Source organism: Salvelinus namaycush, unplaced genomic scaffold (genome assembly GCF_016432855.1).
Source record: "Salvelinus namaycush isolate Seneca unplaced genomic scaffold, SaNama_1.0 Scaffold377, whole genome shotgun sequence".
NCBI classification, from domain to species: domain Eukaryota; kingdom Metazoa; phylum Chordata; class Actinopteri; order Salmoniformes; family Salmonidae; genus Salvelinus; species Salvelinus namaycush.
The window spans coordinates 106,772-124,703 of NW_024060752.1; the positions used below are offsets into that span (position 1 = coordinate 106,772).

Below are 17,932 nucleotides of genomic sequence, written 5' to 3' on the forward strand. Positions count from 1 at the left end.
AAATGTCAGTGTAAATGCCAAGGCACTCATCTCGAGGGGAAAAAGTTTGTCATCCATGGGAAAATGGCTATTTTTATGAAAGATGTGGTAAAATGTAATACTGCGAGACAATATTAAAGAAAAGACAATAAAGACATATTACGATGTTATGTTAAAATCCGATAATCTATATGATATTTTGTTCTTATTTTACTGTAGTTACTGCATCACTCATACTACTGTCCTTCAGGCAGCCAGCCCACCTCAGGGGGACAGTGTCTCAGTAGCAACCTGAAACAGAGGCCTCTATGTTCTAAAAACAGTGCTTTCAGGAAGTATTCATGCCCCTTGTCTTATTCCATGTTTTGTTGTTACAGCCCGAGTTCAGAATTGATTACATCCATATTTTTTTTCTTTCTCTCACCTATCTACACACACAATAACCCATAATGACAAAGTGAAAGCATGTTTTTATAAATTGTAGAAAATCTATTAAATTAAATACAGAAATATATAATTTGCATAAGTATTCACACCCCTGAGTCAATACTTTGTAGAAGCACCTTTGGTGGCGATTATAGCTTTGAGTCGTCTTGGGCATGTCTGTGTCAGCTTTGAGTTGTCTTGGGCATGTCTGTGTCAGCTTTGAGTCGTCTTGGGCATGTCTGTGTCAGCTTTGAGTCGTCTTGATTTGGGGATTTTCTCAAGCTCTGTTAAATTACATGTGGCGCAGGGGTGAACAGCAATCTTCAAGTCTTTCCACAGATTTTCAATGGCATTCAAGTCTGGGCTTTGGCTGGGCCACTCAAGGACTTTCACATTCTTGTTCTGAAGCCATTCCAACGTTGCTTTGTGTCAATATCCTGTTGGAACGTAAAATCTTCGCCTGAGTCTGTTTGCACTCCGAAGCAAGTTATCAAGGATTTGGTTCCATTCATTGTTCCCTCTAGCCTTACCAGTGTCCCAGTCCCTGATGCTGAAAGCATCCCCCATAGCATGATGCTGCCACCACCATGCTTCACGGTAGGGATAGTGTTAGATGGGTGACGAGCTGTCCCTGGTTTTCTCCAGACATGGCGATTTGCATTCAGGCCAAAGTTCCATTTTATTTCTCATTAGACCATAATCTTCATGCTTGAAGTCTCTCACATGCCTAATTGCAATCTCCAAGTGTGCTGTCATGTACCATTTTTCTCAGGAGTGGCTTCCATCTGTCCTATAAAGCCCAGATGGGTGAAGTGCTGTAGAGACTGTTGTCCTCCTGGAAGGTTCTCCCATCTCAGCCAAGGTACTCTGTAGTTCTGTCAGTGGTCATTGGGTTCTTGGTCACCTCCCTGACCAAGGTCCTTCTTGCCCGGTTGCTCAGTTTGGTCAGACGGCCAGCTCTAGACAGAGTCTTGGTAGTTCCGTATTTTTTTATATTACCCAATGATGGAGACCACTGTGCTTTTGGAAACTTACAACGCTATAGACTTTATTTTTTACTCTTTCCCCAGATATATGCCTCATCAACATTCTATTTATTTTATTTAACTAGGCAAGTCGGTTAAGAACTAATTCTTATTTACAATGGCTGCCTAGGAACAGTGGGTTAACTGCCTTGTTCAGGGGCAGAACGACAGATTTTTACCTTGCTAGATCGAATCCCCGAGCTGACAACTTTTCTGTTACTTGCCCAATGTTTTAACCACAAGGCTACCTGCCACCCCTATCTATCTCGGAGATCTATGGACAATTCCTTGGATTCCATGGTATAGTTTCTGCTCTGACATGCACTGTCAACAATAGGACCTTTTTATATAGACAGGTGTGTTGCTTTTTACATTACGTCCAAACAGTTGAATTGGCCACAGGTGGACTCCAATCAAGTTGTAGCGACGTCTCAGGGATGATCAAAAGGCAATTGGATGCACTGCAGCTCAAATGGAGTGGCATAGCAAAGGGTGTGAAATACTTATGTAAATACCACTTCTGTATTTTATTTTCAGTACATTTGCAAAATTGTCTAAACATGTTTTCAATTTGTCATTATGGAGTATTGTGTGTAGGTAGGTGGGAAAAGTATTTTTAATACATTTTGAATTCAGGCTGTAACACAAAAAAAATGTGGAATAAGTCAAGGGGTGTGAATATTTTCTGAAGGCACTGTGTTCTGTTATTGTTGTTTTACCGGCATAACATTCATGTGTGTCTTCCAGGCATCCTGCCCACCCTAGGGGGACAGCAGCCCAGCAGCAGCCCCAGCCAGAGGCCTCTCCCCAGGAGCCAGATGAGCCTGAGGAGATCCTAGGCTCTGATGACGAGGAGCAGGAAGACCCCAACGACTACTGCAAAGGTGAATTGTCCTTATATACACTCGATGTCCTAGAGATCTTCCAGGAAGTACCCGAGACTCCACTCGGTTGCCACGGAACTCGGATCTGGGTGAAAATAAGTGAAATACCGACAGTATCCAAAATTATATTTGAAGAGTTCCAGAATTTAAATGCAAATTTCACACATTTACATTTTAATGAAATAAAAGCTTAAATTAAAGATCCCAGAAATGTTCCATACGCACAAAAAGCTTAATTTTCTTGTGTAGATATTTGTTTACATCCCTGTTAGTGAACATTTCTCCTTTGCCAAGATAATCCACACAGCTGACAGGTGTGGCATATCAAGAAGCTGATTAAACAGCATGATCAATACACAGGTGCACCTTGTGCTGGGGACAATAAAAGGCCACTCTAAAATGTGTAGTTTTGTCACATGACACAATCCCACAGATGTCTCAGGTTTTGAGGGAGCGTGCAATTGGCATGCTGACTGCAGGAATGTCCACCAGATGTTGATTTCTCTACCATAAGCCGCCTTAAACTTCGTTTTAGAGAATTTGCCAGTACGTCCAACCGGCCTCACAACGGACAGCTGATGAAACTGAGGAGTATTTCTGTCTGTAATAAAGCTCTTTTTGTAGGGAAAAACATTCTGATTGGCTGGATCTGGCTCCTTAGTGGGTGGTCATATTGCCACCCATGGCTGCACCCCTGCCCAGTCATGTGAAATCCATAGATTAGGGCCTAATTCGTTTATTTAAATTGACTGATTTCCTTACATGTACTGTAACTCAGTAAAATTGTTGCATGTTAATATTTTAGTTCAGTATATATATATATATATCACATAATTAGTCCTAATAACAAAATAATGAATGTTGAACTTTTCTTCTGTCATCAATCTCCCTCTGCTGCGTGTCTAGGTGGCTACCACTATGTAAAGATAGGAGACCTGTTCAATGGGAGGTACCATGTGATCAGGAAGCTGGGCTGGGGACACTTCTCCACTGTGTGGCTGGCCTGGGACATACAGTAAGAGCTTCTTCTCCTCTGTTTCTCTGTCAATTAACACACATGTAACGGTGGATGTTTTCTTTTGAGCACATTTTGAAATGGCACTGTATTGGCTCACAGCCATAAGTATTGGACTATATAAGGAATAGTGTGCATTTGGGACAGAGAGACTGTCTTCTGTGTCAGCTTGACTGACTTGACAGTCTGTGTTGTAGGCTGAAGCGGTTTGTGGCTATGAAGGTTGTGAAGAGTGCAGAGCATTACACCGAGACAGCCGTGGATGAGATCAAACTGCTCAGATCTGTGAGTACTAACTTAACAGTCATTTATACCCAACATGACATCAGCCTGATGTTTTCATCTGTAAAATGCCTCCTTTTGTTCTCCTTTTATTTTCCTTTCAGACACATTTGTTCTGATTAAGTTTTTTTTTTCTTCCTGGCTTTGCTTCGTAGGTGAGAAACACGGACCCTGACGATCCCAAGAGGGAGATGGTGGTTCAGCTACTGGATGACTTCAAGATCTCCGGCATCAACGGGACTCATGTGTGCATGGTGTTTGAGGTGCTGGGGCACCACCTACTGAAGTGGATCATCAAGTCCAACTACCAGGGCCTTCCTCTGCCCTGCGTCAAGAGCATCATACGCCAGGTAGCTAGTACCAAGAGCAACACGCGATGGGTAACTAGTACCAAGAGTGATGGGTAATTAGTACCTTGGCTACCCTAATTACAGAATCCAGTACCAAATATTGCTCAATTTCACATTAATTTAAACAATGTGTGATGAGAGACAGCTGTTTCTTCCATAAGTGTTTGAAGGTTTTATTTGCAATATCTGTGATATGGTTGTTTTATCTACCTTAATTGAATGCCCTGAAAGTAAATCATGTTGGATAAGAGCGCCTGCTAAATGACGTTGTGGTAGGTTCCTTGTTCCTAGTCAATCATTTGCTTATTGGTGCAATCAGACAATATCTTTTAAGTAAATCAATCAAAGACCTTTATTGATGCAATTGCAGACAGAAGTTGACAACGGGAACATGGCGCGCATGTTCCCCAGTAAGTTCTGCAAAATAGGAAAGGGTCCGAGTTGCTTTAATATGCTTGCAGTCAACCCCTAGTGATGTAACTGCCTACGTCAACACCTTCTACTCATGAGACCAAGCCCATGCATATACAGTTATACAAACTTGCAGGAGAGAACAATAGTTCCAGTGTTTTCTAAGGGCTCAGCAGTAATTGTCCACTCCCCAAGTTGCTTTATAGTGGTATGTCTGACTAGTCTCTTATCTCTTTCACTCCCCTGCAGGGTTCTGTGTCTACGAATCTCTTTTAGCCTTGAGGCGCTTTCTCACAGACACCCTGTTTTGACTGCAATAACTCACACATCTCTCAGACCGTTCTTATAAGAAGCAGAGACTAGAAAAGAACTGTGGAACAATATTAAGCATAATCAATTATTATAATACCTCAAACATTTGGTGCAGCCCCTATCATGACTCCAAGGTGACCCCCCCCATCATTGACTAAAATGTAATGTTATCCAGGTTCTTCAAGGCCTGGACTACCTTCACACCAAGTGTGAGATCATCCACACTGACATCAAGCCAGAGAACATCCTGTTGACGGTGAATGAGCCCTATGTGAGGAGGCTGGCCGCGGAGGCTACGGAGTGGCAGAAAGCAGGGGCTCCCCCACCCTCGGGGTCCGCAGGTAGGTGCTATACCCACATTACAGACGGTGTACTGTGATGCACTGCTCTACTTCCAGTTTATTGGGGGGCCCTGCTTTTTCTGGGTTTGGGCACAAGGTTATTAGTGTTTTGTATTCTTACTTGGTTCTATTGTCTCTTTTCAGTCAGCACAGCGCCAGCTCCAAAAGCAGTAAGTTGCCTCTGCTTGAGATTTGTTTGTTGTTGTTACTGAACCCCTGTTGTTGTTGTTACTGAACCCCTGTTGTTGTTGTTACTGAACCCCTGTTGTTGTTACTGAACCCCTGTTGTTGTTGATACTGAACCCCTGTTGTTGTTGATACTGAACCCCTGTTGTTGATACTGAACCCCTGTTGTTGTTGATACTGAACCCCTGTTGTTGTTGATACTGAACCCCTGTTGTTGTTGATACTGAACCCCTGTTGTTGATACTGAACCCCTGTTGTTGTTGATACTGAACCCCTGTTGTTGTTGATACTGAACCCCTGTTGTTGATACTGAACCCCTGTTGTTGATACTGAACCCCTGTTGTTGTTGATACTGAACCCCTGTTGTTGTTGATACTGAACCCCTGTTGTTGATACTGAACCCCTGTTGTTGTTGATACTGAACCCCTGTTGTTGTTGATACTGAACCCCTGTTGTTGTTGATACTGAACCCTTGTTGTTGTTGATACTGAACCCCTGTTGTTGTTGATACTGAACCCCTGTTGTTGTTGATACTGAACCCTTGTTGTTGTTGATACTGAACCCCTGTTGTTGTTGATACTGAACCCCTGTTGTTGTTGATACTGAACCCCTGTTGTTGTTGATACTGAACCCCTGTTGTTGTTGTTGATACTGAACCCCTGTTGTTGTTGTTGATACTGAACCCCTGTTGTTGTTGTTGATACTGAACCCCTGTTGTTGTTGTTGATACTGAACCCCTGTTGTTGTTGTTGATACTGAACCCCTGTTGTTGTTGATACTGAACCCTTGTTGTTGTTGATACTGAACCCTTGTTGTGGTTGATACTGAACCCTTGTTGTGGTTGATACTGAACCCCTGTGGTTGATACTGAACCCCTGTTGTTGTTGATACTGAACCCCAGTTGTTGTTGATACTGAACCCCTGTTGTTGTTGATACTGAACCCCTGTTGTTGTTGATACTGAACCCCTGTTGTTGTTGATACTGAACCCCTGTTGTTGTTGATACTGAACCCTTGTTGTTGTTGATACTGAACCCCTGTTGTTGATACTGAACCCCTGTTGTTGATACTGAACCCCTGTTGTTGATACTGAACCCCTGTTGTTGTTGTTGATACTGAACCCCTGTTGTTGTTGTTGATACTGAACCCCTGTTGTTGTGGTTGATACTGAACCCCTGTTGTGGTTGATACTGAACCCCTGTTGTGGTTGATACTGAACCCCTGTTGTGGTTGATACTGAACCCCTGTTGTGGTTGATACTGAACCCCTGTTGTGGTTGATACTGAACCCCTGTTGTGGTTGATACTGAACCCCTGTTGTGGTTGATACTGAACCCCTGTTGTGGTTGATACTGAACCCCTGTTGTGGTTGATACTGAACCCCTGTTGTGGTTGATACTGAACCCCTGTTGTGGTTGATACTGAACCCCTGTTGTGGTTGATACTGAACCCCTGTTGTGGTTGATACTGAACCCCTGTTGTGGTTGATACTGAACCCCTGTTGTGGTTGATACTGAACCCCTGTTGTGGTTGATACTGAACCCCTGTTGTGGTTGATACTGAACCCCTGTGGTTGATACTGAAACCCTGTTGTGGTTGATACTGAACCCCTGTTGTGGTTGATACTGAACCCCTGTTGTGGTTGATACTGAACCCCTGTTGTGGTTGATACTGAACCCCTGTTGTGGTTGATACTGAACCCCTGTTGTGGTTGATACTGAACCCCTGTTGTGGTTGATACGGAACCCCTGTTGTGGTTGATACGAAACCCTGTTGTTGATACTGAAACCCTGTTGTTGATACTGAAACCCTGTTGTTGATACTGAACCCCTGTGGTTGATACTGAACCCCTGTGGTTGATACTGAACCCCTGTTGTGGTTGATACTGAACCCCTGTTGTGGTTGATACTGAACCCCTGTTGATACTGAACCCCTGTTGTTGTTGTTGATACTGAACCCCTGTTGATACTGAACCCCTGTTGTTGTTGTTGATACTGAACCCCTGTTGATACTGAACCCCTGTTGTTGTTGTTGATACTGAACCCCTGTTGTTACTGAACCCCTGTTGTTACTGAACCCCTGTTGTTACTGAACCCCTGTTGTTGTTGTTACTGAACCCCTGTTGTTGTTGTTACTGAACCCCTGTTGTTGTTGTTACTGAACCCCTGTTGTTGTTGTTGATACTGAACCCCTGTTGTTGTTGTTGATACTGAACCCCTGTTGTTGTTGTTACTGAACCCCTGTTGTTGTTGTTGATACTGAACCCCTGTTGTGGTTGATACTGAACCCCTGTTGTGGTTGATACTGAACCCCTGTTGTGGTTGATACTGAACCCCTGTTGTTGTGGTTGATACTGAACCCCTGTTGTTGTGGTTGATACTGAACCCCTGTTGATACTGAACCCCTGTTGTTGTTGTTGATACTGAACCCCTGTTGATACTGAACCCCTGTTGTTGTGGTTGATACTGAACCCCTGTTGTTGATACTGAACCCCTGTTGATACTGAACCCCTGTTGTTGTTGTTGATACTGAACCCCTGTTGATACTGAACCCCTGTTGTTGTTGTTGTTACTGAACCCCTGTTGTTGTTGATACTGAACCCCTGTTGTTGTTGTTGATACTGAACCCCTGTTGTTGTGGTTGATACTGAACCCCTGTTGTTGATACTGAACCCCTGTTGATACTGAACCCCTGTTGTTGTTGTTGATACTGAACCCCTGTTGTTGTTGTTACTGAACCCCTGTTGTTGTTGTTGATACTGAACCCCTGTTGATACTGAACCCCTGTTGTTGTTGTTGTTACTGAACCCCTGTTGTTGTTGTTGTTACTGAACCCCTGTTGTTGTTGTTGATACTGAACCCCTGTTGATACTGAACCCCTGTTGTTGTGGTTGATACTGAACCCCTGTTGTGTTCTGTCTGGCTCACTGTTCGTCTTCCTCTTCTTCTCCAGGTGGCCAAAATGTCCAAGAACAAGAAGAAGAAGTTAAAGAAGAAGCAGAAGCGTCAGGCGGAGCTATTGGAGAAGTGCATTCTGGATCTGGAGGAGATGGAAAAGGCTCCGGGGAGGGGAGATGAGGAGGAGGAGGAGGATGATGAAGAGGACCCAGAGTCTCCAGTCTCTTCCAAACAGCAGCGGCCATATTGTGCTCCTCTCAGACAGGTTTCCTTACAGGAGATAGCCAGCCAAGACACAACCGGTGAGTGTCTGGAATTCAACTCATTACAACTTTATTGTCCCTCAAGGGGAAGTTGGTTAGATTAGTCTTTTTCAATCATGGGCCTGGAGATCCACACTGGGTTGTACAGGCTTTTTGCTCAGCACTGATGCACCTGACTCAACTAATCTACTCATTATCAAGCCCTTGATTAGTTGAATCAGCTGGGCTGGGACAAAAACCTGCACACCCAGTGGGTCTCCAAGACCAGGATGAAGAAGAACACAGAATCAGACTAATTGGAAGGGAACTACTAGTCCAGCCTCCACTAAATCTAATGTGTTCTTTTCTTGTTTACCCAGCGTACATTGCGGGTGCGGCGGTGACGCAATTCGTACCAGAAAGCATAATAACTGAGGTAGAGGTGAACTTTAACGGCCTTCATCCTGAGGAAGAGGAAGATGAAACAGAGAGGAAGGCACAGTGGAAGGAGGAAGACCAACACAACGGTAACACAGACCCAGCAGAGGATCACTGTCTTCTTCAGGAGTCAAACCCACAGGAGTCAATATTATCAAACCCACAGGAGTCAATATTATCAAACCCACAGGAGTCAATATTATCAAACCCACAGGAGTCAATATTATCAAACCCACAGGAGTTAAAAAAGGTGTCACATGGTCAGGAGTTCAAAAAGGTGTCACATGGTCAGGAGTCTCCACCTCCTCAACCCGTGTGTAACGGTCTGGTGTCCCCAGAAACAGAGGAGCCTAAGACCCCAGAGAGTGAGGAGGGGAGTGGAGCACTGCACAGGAAGGTGACTCAGGTAAAGAGAGAAGCATCTGAGATGGAGTCAACAAGCTTCAGGGTACGGGAGGAGGAGGAGGAGGAGGAACTGTCACCGGAGGAGGAGGAACAGAAGAATCAGGAGGAAGTCACAGAGGAGGCGCAGGATAGGAGTTGGGAGGAGCAGAACAGGAGTCATGAGGAGGAGGCCACAGAGATGCTGGATAACATCCAGTATGGAGGGGAACAGGAGAAGAAGAATCAGGAGGAAGTCACAGAGGAGGCGCAGGATAGGAGTTGGGAGGAGGAGGAGGAGCAGGACAGGAGTCATGAGGAGGAGGAGGCCACAGAGATGCTGGATAACATCCAGTATGAAGGGGAACAGGAGAGTCTGAAGGATGGTGAGTAGACCATGATGTTGTGAACATTACGCTGCTATGCAGGGTGGAGCACATGTGTTCCTAAGCTGAAAGAAATGTAGGAGCACAATGAAAAATATTTGATGTAACAACGTTTTCTTTGTAGTAACTGTGTAAGAACGGCGTTCAGGAATCTGCTCTGTGTATTTTCCATGGCACCGCAGGGCTGCTCTACATTGCAGGGCTGCTCTACATTGCAGGGCTGCTCTACAGTGCAGGGCTGCTCTACAGTGCAGGGCTGCTCTACATTGCAGGGCTGCTCTACAGTGCAGGGCTGCTCTACAGTGCAGGGCTGCTCTACAGTGCAGGGCTGCTCTACAGTGCAGGGCTGCTCTACAGTGCAGGGCTGCTCTACAGTGCAGGGCTGCTCTACAGTGCAGGGCTGCTCTACAGTGCAGGGCTGCTCTACAGTGCAGGGCTGCTCTACAGTGCAGGGCTGCTCTACAGTGCAGGGCTGCTCTACAGTGCAGGGCTGCTCTACAGTGCAGGGCTGCTCTACAGTGCAGGGCTGCTCTACAGTGCAGGGCTGCTCTACAGTGCAGGGCTGCTCTACAGTGCAGGGCTGCTCTACAGTGCAGGGCTGCTCTACAGTGCAGGGCTGCTCTACAGTGCAGGGCTGCTCTACATTGCAGGGCTGCTCTACAGTGCAGGGCTGCTCTACAGTGCAGGGCTGCTCTACAGTGCAGGGCTGCTCTACAGTGCAACAATTATCATCTGGGTGATAATTTTTCTAGGCGCACCGTTGCTCCTAAATAAAAAAGTCAGGTCGCACAGTAAAATGGTCTTTAGAGCCCCTGCTATGTGGTGGAGCTGTCTACATGGCTATATGTTTATCTCTAGCGATACAACCAGAAGGTTAGTTATGATTGAACAAAGTGATCTCCTCATCTGCGTTTTAAGTACAGTAGTTTGTGTTCGTCCTTTATTTTACTGTTAGGTCAGTGTTGAAATGGCTGGTTGTCTTCCTCCATCTGCCCTTCCCTTCCCGTCTCCATCTGCCTTTCCCTTCCCGTCTCCATCTGCCCTTCCCTTCCCGTCTCCATCTGCCCTTCCCTTCCCGTCTCCATCTGCCCTTCCCTTCCCGTCTCCATCTGCCTTTCCCTTCCCGTCTCCATCTGCCCTTCCCTTCCCGTCTCCATCTGCCCTTCCCGTCTCCATCTGCCCTTCCCTTCCCGTCTCCATCTGCCCTTCCCTTCCCGTCTCCATCTGCCCTTCCCTTCCCGTCTCCATCTGCCCTTCCCTTCCCGTCTCTCTCGCGCTTTCTGGGGATGCAGCCAAACTAGCAGCAGGAAACCTCCTGGTCAACCCCCTGGAGCCACTTAATGCAGGCAGACTGAAGGTCAAGATAGCGGACCTGGGGAACGCCTGCTGGGTGGTGAGTATCTGTGCAGATGACCCAAGAGATTTCCTGCTTAAGTCTACCAGGCATTGATGTTGCCTTGCCTGCTTAGTTGAGTTTGCCTGATGCAATGGAAAATGGCCAACCTCCAGATAGACTCACTGAAATGCTCACTCTTAGACCCTGATCTGAGTAGAAACAGTAGTTAGTAATCCCGTTGACCTGTGTCTCTCCTCCGCAGCACAAGCACTTTACAGAAGACATTCAGACGAGACAGTACCGTTCTCTAGAGGTGCTCATTGGGTCTGGCTACAACACACCAGCTGACATATGGAGTACAGCCTGCATGGTAAGACTGGACAACAACCACTTACACACTTTACATGCATATATACTGAACAAAAATATAAACGCAACATGTAAAATGTTGGTCCAATGTTTCATGAGCTGAAATAGAAGATCACATAAATTGCCATTAGCACAAAAAAAAGTGTTTCTCTCAAATGTCGTGCATAAATTAGTTTACATCCCTGTTAGTGAGCATTTCTCCTTTGCAATAGATAATCCATCCACCTGACAGGTGTAGCATATCAAGAAGCTGATTAAACAGCATGATCAATACACAGATGCACCTTCTGCTGGGGACAATAAAAGTTCACTCTAAAATGTGCAGTTTTGTCACACGACACAATGCCACAGATGTTTTAAGGGAGCAAGCAATTGGCATGTTGACTGCAGGAGTGTCCACCAGAGATGTTGTCAGAAAATTGAATGTTAATTTCTCTACCATAAACTGCCTCCAACGTCATTGTAGAGAATTTGTCAGTACGTCCAACCGGCCTCACAACCACAGACCACGTGTAACCACGCCAGCCCAGGACCCCCGGCTTCTTCACCTGTGGGATCGTCTGAAGGAGTATTTCTGTCTGTAATAAACACCTTTTGTGTGGAAAAACTCTGACTGGGCCAGGCTCCCCAGTGGGTGGGCCTATGCCCTCTGTCGTAGAATTTTCTGTCATTAAATGTGAAGACTATATTATCAAATCAATTCTCTATGTAATTCTGTATTTCAAAGAATCACAGAATAGTAATTAACTAGGAAGTTGGGGCACCACGGAAAAATGTTTATAGTTTCAATTTCCCTGACTAACTGTTAATGTATTACCTCATCAGTCTAATTACTGAACGTCTCAAACCCTTGGATATCTGCACGAACCCTAACATAGATCATGAATCAGCAATATACAAATTGGATTAATTATTTATTTACTAACTAGGTTAATAAACACAGAATTACATGAACACACACAATAGGTCATACATTGGTTACTAACATGATATAAATAAAAAGTCCCTAGTGGACGAAACCCGATATGACGCTTGGTAGACAAAGGAAAGGGGAGGGGACAGCTCAAGAGCGGGGAACTCAGACCTGATAACTAAACTCATAGAAATTACTAATACGTTGAACATGAACAACCGCTCATTCGAAAATAAATTGCAATTTTACATATTTACGAGTGTGTGCCTTTGCTGTCCCCTCTCTGCGATCGCCGGTCTATCTGCTGGATAGTCAGTTGACAGAAATCTCTGGTTTGTCCACCAGCGATCAAAGTCTGAAAGTTGTTATAATGGATACTTCAGAGTACCATTCGGAAATGTTCTTAGGATTGTTCTGTTAGAATAGATGCTTTCGCGGTTGTCGGTGTTCTCGTCCTAGACTTACACATATTTTCAGCTGCAGACTGGTATGGTTACGGTCTAGGATTTACTTCTTCGGTAGTGATCGATAGTTTGAGTTTAGCCATTTCAACGTGGGGACCCTGTCCCGGTGTCATCTTCACTCTAGTTTGTAGATTTCTTAACCATTCGTGATGTCCGGCTTACCGCGGGTCTCTTTGGTATAAAATGTACATTTTGTCATGAGTGGTTTTATACACTTCTGGGAGAAGGGGCGGTTAACCACTGATTTGGTTAAGGCTTCATATGGAACACATTTTCCTAATTTCGAAGGTTAACATCACATCTTTTCACAAATAGTTTCATATGTAATCATATACATTTCACAACATTTAGAGGTAAACCCCATAATTGAGAAGTGTACACAACCAAAGACAAAGTAATGTCACCAAATGAGACACACTTGACATGACTGTCCCTTAAGTGTCTACGGACCATTTCAACTGCTTGGAATACAGAAATACTCTTCAATTATTCCAAATTTGATGTCCAAGTGTTTCTTTGTGTTCCACAGTTTACGTTCCAATCTCGAACACTACAGAGTATAGGGACAGCGTATTTTACGACCGCCATAAAGCAGCCCCCTCTCCCTCTGCGGGAGAGGGCGCTGTGAAGCGGACCCGCTGTAACCTGATCCTTCAGATCTTCACAGGAGAGTCATGACGCCTCCCAGTTCCACCCATGACTGCGCCCCTGCCCAGTCATGTGAAATCCATAGATTAGGGCGTAATGAATTTATTTCAATTGACTGATTTCCCTATATGAACTGTAACTCAGTAAAATCTCTGAAATTGTTGCCTTTTTATATGTTTGTGTGTGTGTGAGAAAGAAGAGGGTAATTTTGTCATTTCTGGAAATGAGGTCGTCTTAGATGGATCACAAAGATAAGGACTAGAATTCCCTTTTTTACTAGCCAAGTAAATTTCCAAACTTGGGGATAATAAAGGATATTTGACTTTACGGGAAGAGGAATGTCTGTACAGGAAGTAGATAATATTTAGAATGGCTGACTGTCTTTCTCCCTACAGTCGAGTGTCTGTTTCCTGTCTGTGTTTGTTGCTATTTACGTTTATAGTTTGTTTACTTGTCTCTGCAGGCGTTTGAGCTGGCCACTGGGGACTACTTGTTTGAGCCCCATTCCGGGGAAGATTACTCCAGGGACGAAGGTAATGATACGTACTCTGCTGCTTGATTTGGATCTACGTAGGCTGGTCTTTTCCTGTTGTAGTGTTTCGATGGTTGTCTCTACGCTGTAGCAGTCTGTTTTTAATGTATGTTGAATGTAGGGCTATATATATATATATATTTTATGTTGAAAATGGCAGATATGTACATATGTTGGAAATTGCTTCAACTGCCTAATATGCAAGGAAGAGCCATTTTGGATTTGTGACATTAACCAATGGCCTACTGGGAAAAGCTTTACCAAAATACGAATGCGTTGTCATTTAATCTCCATCACTTTTTGGGTTTTAGTTGGTCCTAAATATGAATTAATGATTTTAAAAAACCAACAATGATGCTTTTTTGCAGTAGGCGGTGTGTGTATTCGATGGTACAATACTGTGCAATGCGTTTGGTGGTACACTATTGTATGATTTTAATAGTAGTCCAGTTGACAATATAAACACCACGGTTTGTGTAAGTCCTTTAATGATATTAGTTGAATAGTCATTTGGGCTCTCCAACCCTGTTCTTGGAGAGTTATGGTCCTGTAGGTTTTCACTACAACGCTAATCTAACGCACCTGATTCTAATAATTAGCTGGGTGATGAGTTGAATCAGGTTAGTTACAACTGGGGTTGAATCAGGTTAGTTACAACTGGGGTTGAATCAGGTTAGTTACAACTGGGGTTGAATCAGGTTAGTTACAACTGGGGTTGAATCAGGTTAGTTACAACTGGGGTTGAATCAGGTTAGTTACAACTGGGGTTGAATCAGGTTAGTTACAACTGGGGTTGAATCAGGTTAGTTACAACTGGGGTTGGAGTGAGAACCTACAGGAGGATAGCTCTCCAGGAATCAGGGTTGGAGTGAAAACCTACAGGAGGATAGCTCTCCAGGAACAGGGTTGGAGAGACCTGGTTTAGCATACGTCAGCTAGCCTGGTCCTATACATTGTGCTTTTAGCCAACTATTCCATCATTGTCATGCCATATATTTCCAGAAGAGTTGGCAGCAGTAGTTATAGTCCATCTTTAAAGGACCAGTTTCCCAGATATTTTAAGCCTAGTCTTGGACTAAAAACCATGTTCAGTGTAGATCTTCCATTGAAAGTGCTTTTTAGTCCCAAGGAAACCTGTTTGGTGTTTATTGGACATTATTGTTATGAGTAAATCTATGATCATGTGATGTTGACCTGCATTCCTGTGTCTATTTCCGCTATAACAAATTGGAGCCATATTTCTGAAGATGGTGCCCACATATCCCTCCCGCCCCTTCTCCTACTCATCCCTCATTCACCTCATCCTTACGTTACTCTTCAGCTGTTCTCCACCTCCTTTGCTGCCTCTGTACTATGCTTTGCTCACATCTACATGTGCTGTGACCTATTTCAGTTTGTAGCGGCTTGATTTGTTTCAGTGGCGTGTTGTTGGCTGAGAAAGCCCCGGGCTACGCTACATCTAACTGGCACGCCGTGGCATGTGCGGCCTTATAAGGAGGAATGTCATTTCAGTTTACTCTATGATGTCTGCAGGTGCTGCTGTCAGCTACATGCTAGCTATCTCCTACTGCTCACACCTTGCATCTAAACACTTCCTTATAGATTGTGTGTGTGTGTATACTGCCTTGATGAGTTTCTGTCTCCATTTCTAACAGCTAACCCTCTATGAATGACTTCATTACCATTCTCCATCTTACTGGTGTGTCTTGTGTGAAACAGAAACCAGTGTCTTGCCCAACTCCTTTGGTCATTGTTACAAGACTTCAGTCCACTGATAGAGGCTTTCTGCACTAAAAACCTCTTTTCAAACCACTGAAGTTGTTTGGTTGGCAAAGAGACAGTGGGCTTTTTCTGTAGAATTAGAATCATTCTAGGGTTTTGTCATACATGTGCGTCATTTCATGTCATTACGCCGTCATCTTTATCCATTTGTCTTAATATGCTGCCACTTGGCTCTGTTCTGCTTCTTCACCATCCCCTCTATTTCCCTGTATCCCCTGCTTTCTCTCCTCCACTTTGTCTCCGTCCTCTCTTTCTGCTCTCTCCTTTTCCCCTGTTCTATCCCTCTCTCTCTGTGACCTGCCCCGGGCCTCCAGACCACCTAGCTCTGATTATTGAGCTGTTGGGGAAAGTTCCCCGCCACTATGCACTGAGTGGGAAATTCTCACAGGAATACTTCACCAGAAGAGGTATGCTACTGTGTGTCTGTGGACTGCCCTGGGGGACGTGGGAGGGGTGTCGGGAGAGTAGGGTGGTAACGCAGGCAAGGTCCTCTGATAGCAACAAAAGTCCCACCACCCAATTGCTAACGTTCCAATGTCCGGTTGGTACCAACTATAGTAGGGATTGGTTGAAGTTCAATTCAAATCTCCCGACCAACCGATCTAAGCCATTATGACACCAATGTCGATGAACATTTGCTAATCAACTTGATTGGAGGTAAACAACACACCTCTCGCCTCGTCATGAGCTGTCCGGCCGTTACCGAGAACCACATACCGGATTGTTAACAGGGTCGTTAGCATTAGGGAAAAAATGACAATTTCTTGCCCCAACCTAGCATAATATGGCTCAATATCTATGTGTTGGATAAGGAGACTACAGCATCCATAAAGTGATTATTAGACTTGCCACCTTTCGGACTGAAATATGTTTAAGGCCAACAGTTTTGATGTATAATTTATTGCTCTCGTGCTACCTTTTTTTGTAGAATTTCTGACAATAATAACATGTTATACCAGTCAGATAAGAGCTAACCTTGGCTAGGTAGCTAACCAACAAGCGAGGAATGCTAGATATATTTTGCCAAGTAAGGTTTTTAATATAAGGCTAAAGTCATGTCTAAACTGCTGACCTAGACTCTTGCGTGTAATCAGAGGACTAACAAATAAGCTAGCGAACGTTCTTGGCTGCTATGCTAGCCAGTTAATGTTGTGTGCTAGCTACAATCAATGAGGCATTGCTTAAGTTTACTACCGAACTAGCTAGCTGAGCCAACGTTACCCCACAATACTACTATAACTACATTTTGATAATATATGATAGCTACATTCTTCCACAAAACATAGCTCGCTAAATAGGCTCAAAGCAAACGGCAAACTTTGAATGTGTCACAGAGCTAGCTAGCTACCTTAGAATGCATGCAATGGGCATTGCAAAACTAGCTAGGTAGGCTACTCAATAGAGCAAGCTACAGTAAGACAAGGTAGACAGATTTCAAACAGGACAAACACTGCAGTTAGCTATGCTACATTTCATCGACCTAAGAATAACCAAGACTACAACACACACCATAGTCGAGAAAACATTCTTTAACCTCTTATGGCTGCATCCCGCAAACGGGATCGATATGACAACAGCCAGTGAAAGTGCAGGGCGCCAAATTCAAACAACAGAAATCTCATAATTAAAATTACTCAAACATACATGTGTCTTATATCATTTTAAAGGTAATCTTGTTGTTAATCCCACCAAAGTGTCCGATTTCAAATATGCTTTTCAGCGAAAGCACTACAAACGATTATGTTAGGTCACCACCAAACCACAATAAGCACAGCCATTTTTTCAGCGAAATATAGCAGTCACAAAAAGCAGAAATAGAGAGAAAATTGAAAAGTGACAATGTCCAAAAGTTCCATAACAGTCAGTAGAAACATGTCAAACGATGTACTGAATCAATCTTTAGAATGTTGTTAACATACATCTTGAATAACGTTCCAACCGAAGAATTAGATTGACTTCAGTTGAGCGATGGAACGGAGCTGCCTATCACATGAACGTGCATGGTCAGTTCGTGGCAGTGGTGACTAATTCCTGTCTCCTTCGGCCCCCCCTTCACATTAGTCATCAGACAAAGTTCTATTGACTGTTGACATCTAGTGGAAGCCGTAGTAAGTGAAAACTCATAAATATCTCGCTGTAATTTCAATGAGAGCTTGGTTGAAAATCTGCCACCCTCAGAAAAAAATCCAAACAGGAAGTGGAACTTCTCAGTTTTTGGCTGCCATATGAGTTCTGTTATACTCACAGACATAATTCAAACAGTTTTAGAAACTTCAGAGTGTTTTCTATCCAATACTAATAATAATATGCAAATATTAGCAACTATGACTGAGGA

The 17,932-nt window shown here is 44.0% G+C and overlaps 1 protein-coding gene across 2 annotated transcripts in view; it reads left to right on the forward strand.

Annotated features, from left to right (window-relative positions):
- LOC120040731 (SRSF protein kinase 1-like) overlaps positions 1-17,932 on the forward strand; it is a 33,607-nt gene that overhangs the window by 10,711 nt on the left and 4,964 nt on the right. The window contains exons 3-14 of one of the 2 annotated variants that reach the window (XM_038985778.1): positions 2,178-2,314; positions 3,221-3,329; positions 3,527-3,614; positions 3,767-3,961; positions 4,860-5,025; positions 5,170-5,195; positions 8,162-8,408; positions 8,729-8,928; positions 8,977-9,553; positions 10,846-10,946; positions 11,152-11,259; positions 13,747-13,816. In XM_038985778.1, the coding sequence (XP_038841706.1) occupies positions 2,178-2,314; positions 3,221-3,329; positions 3,527-3,614; positions 3,767-3,961; positions 4,860-5,025; positions 5,170-5,195; positions 8,162-8,408; positions 8,729-8,928; positions 8,977-9,553; positions 10,846-10,946; positions 11,152-11,259; positions 13,747-13,816 (2,024 nt within the window). Of the gene's footprint in view, positions 1-2,177; positions 2,315-3,220; positions 3,330-3,526; positions 3,615-3,766; positions 3,962-4,859; positions 5,026-5,169; positions 5,196-8,161; positions 8,409-8,728; positions 9,554-10,845; positions 10,947-11,151; positions 11,260-13,746; positions 13,817-17,932 lie in introns of both variants that reach the window. The other variant, XM_038985777.1, reaches the window with a different exon arrangement.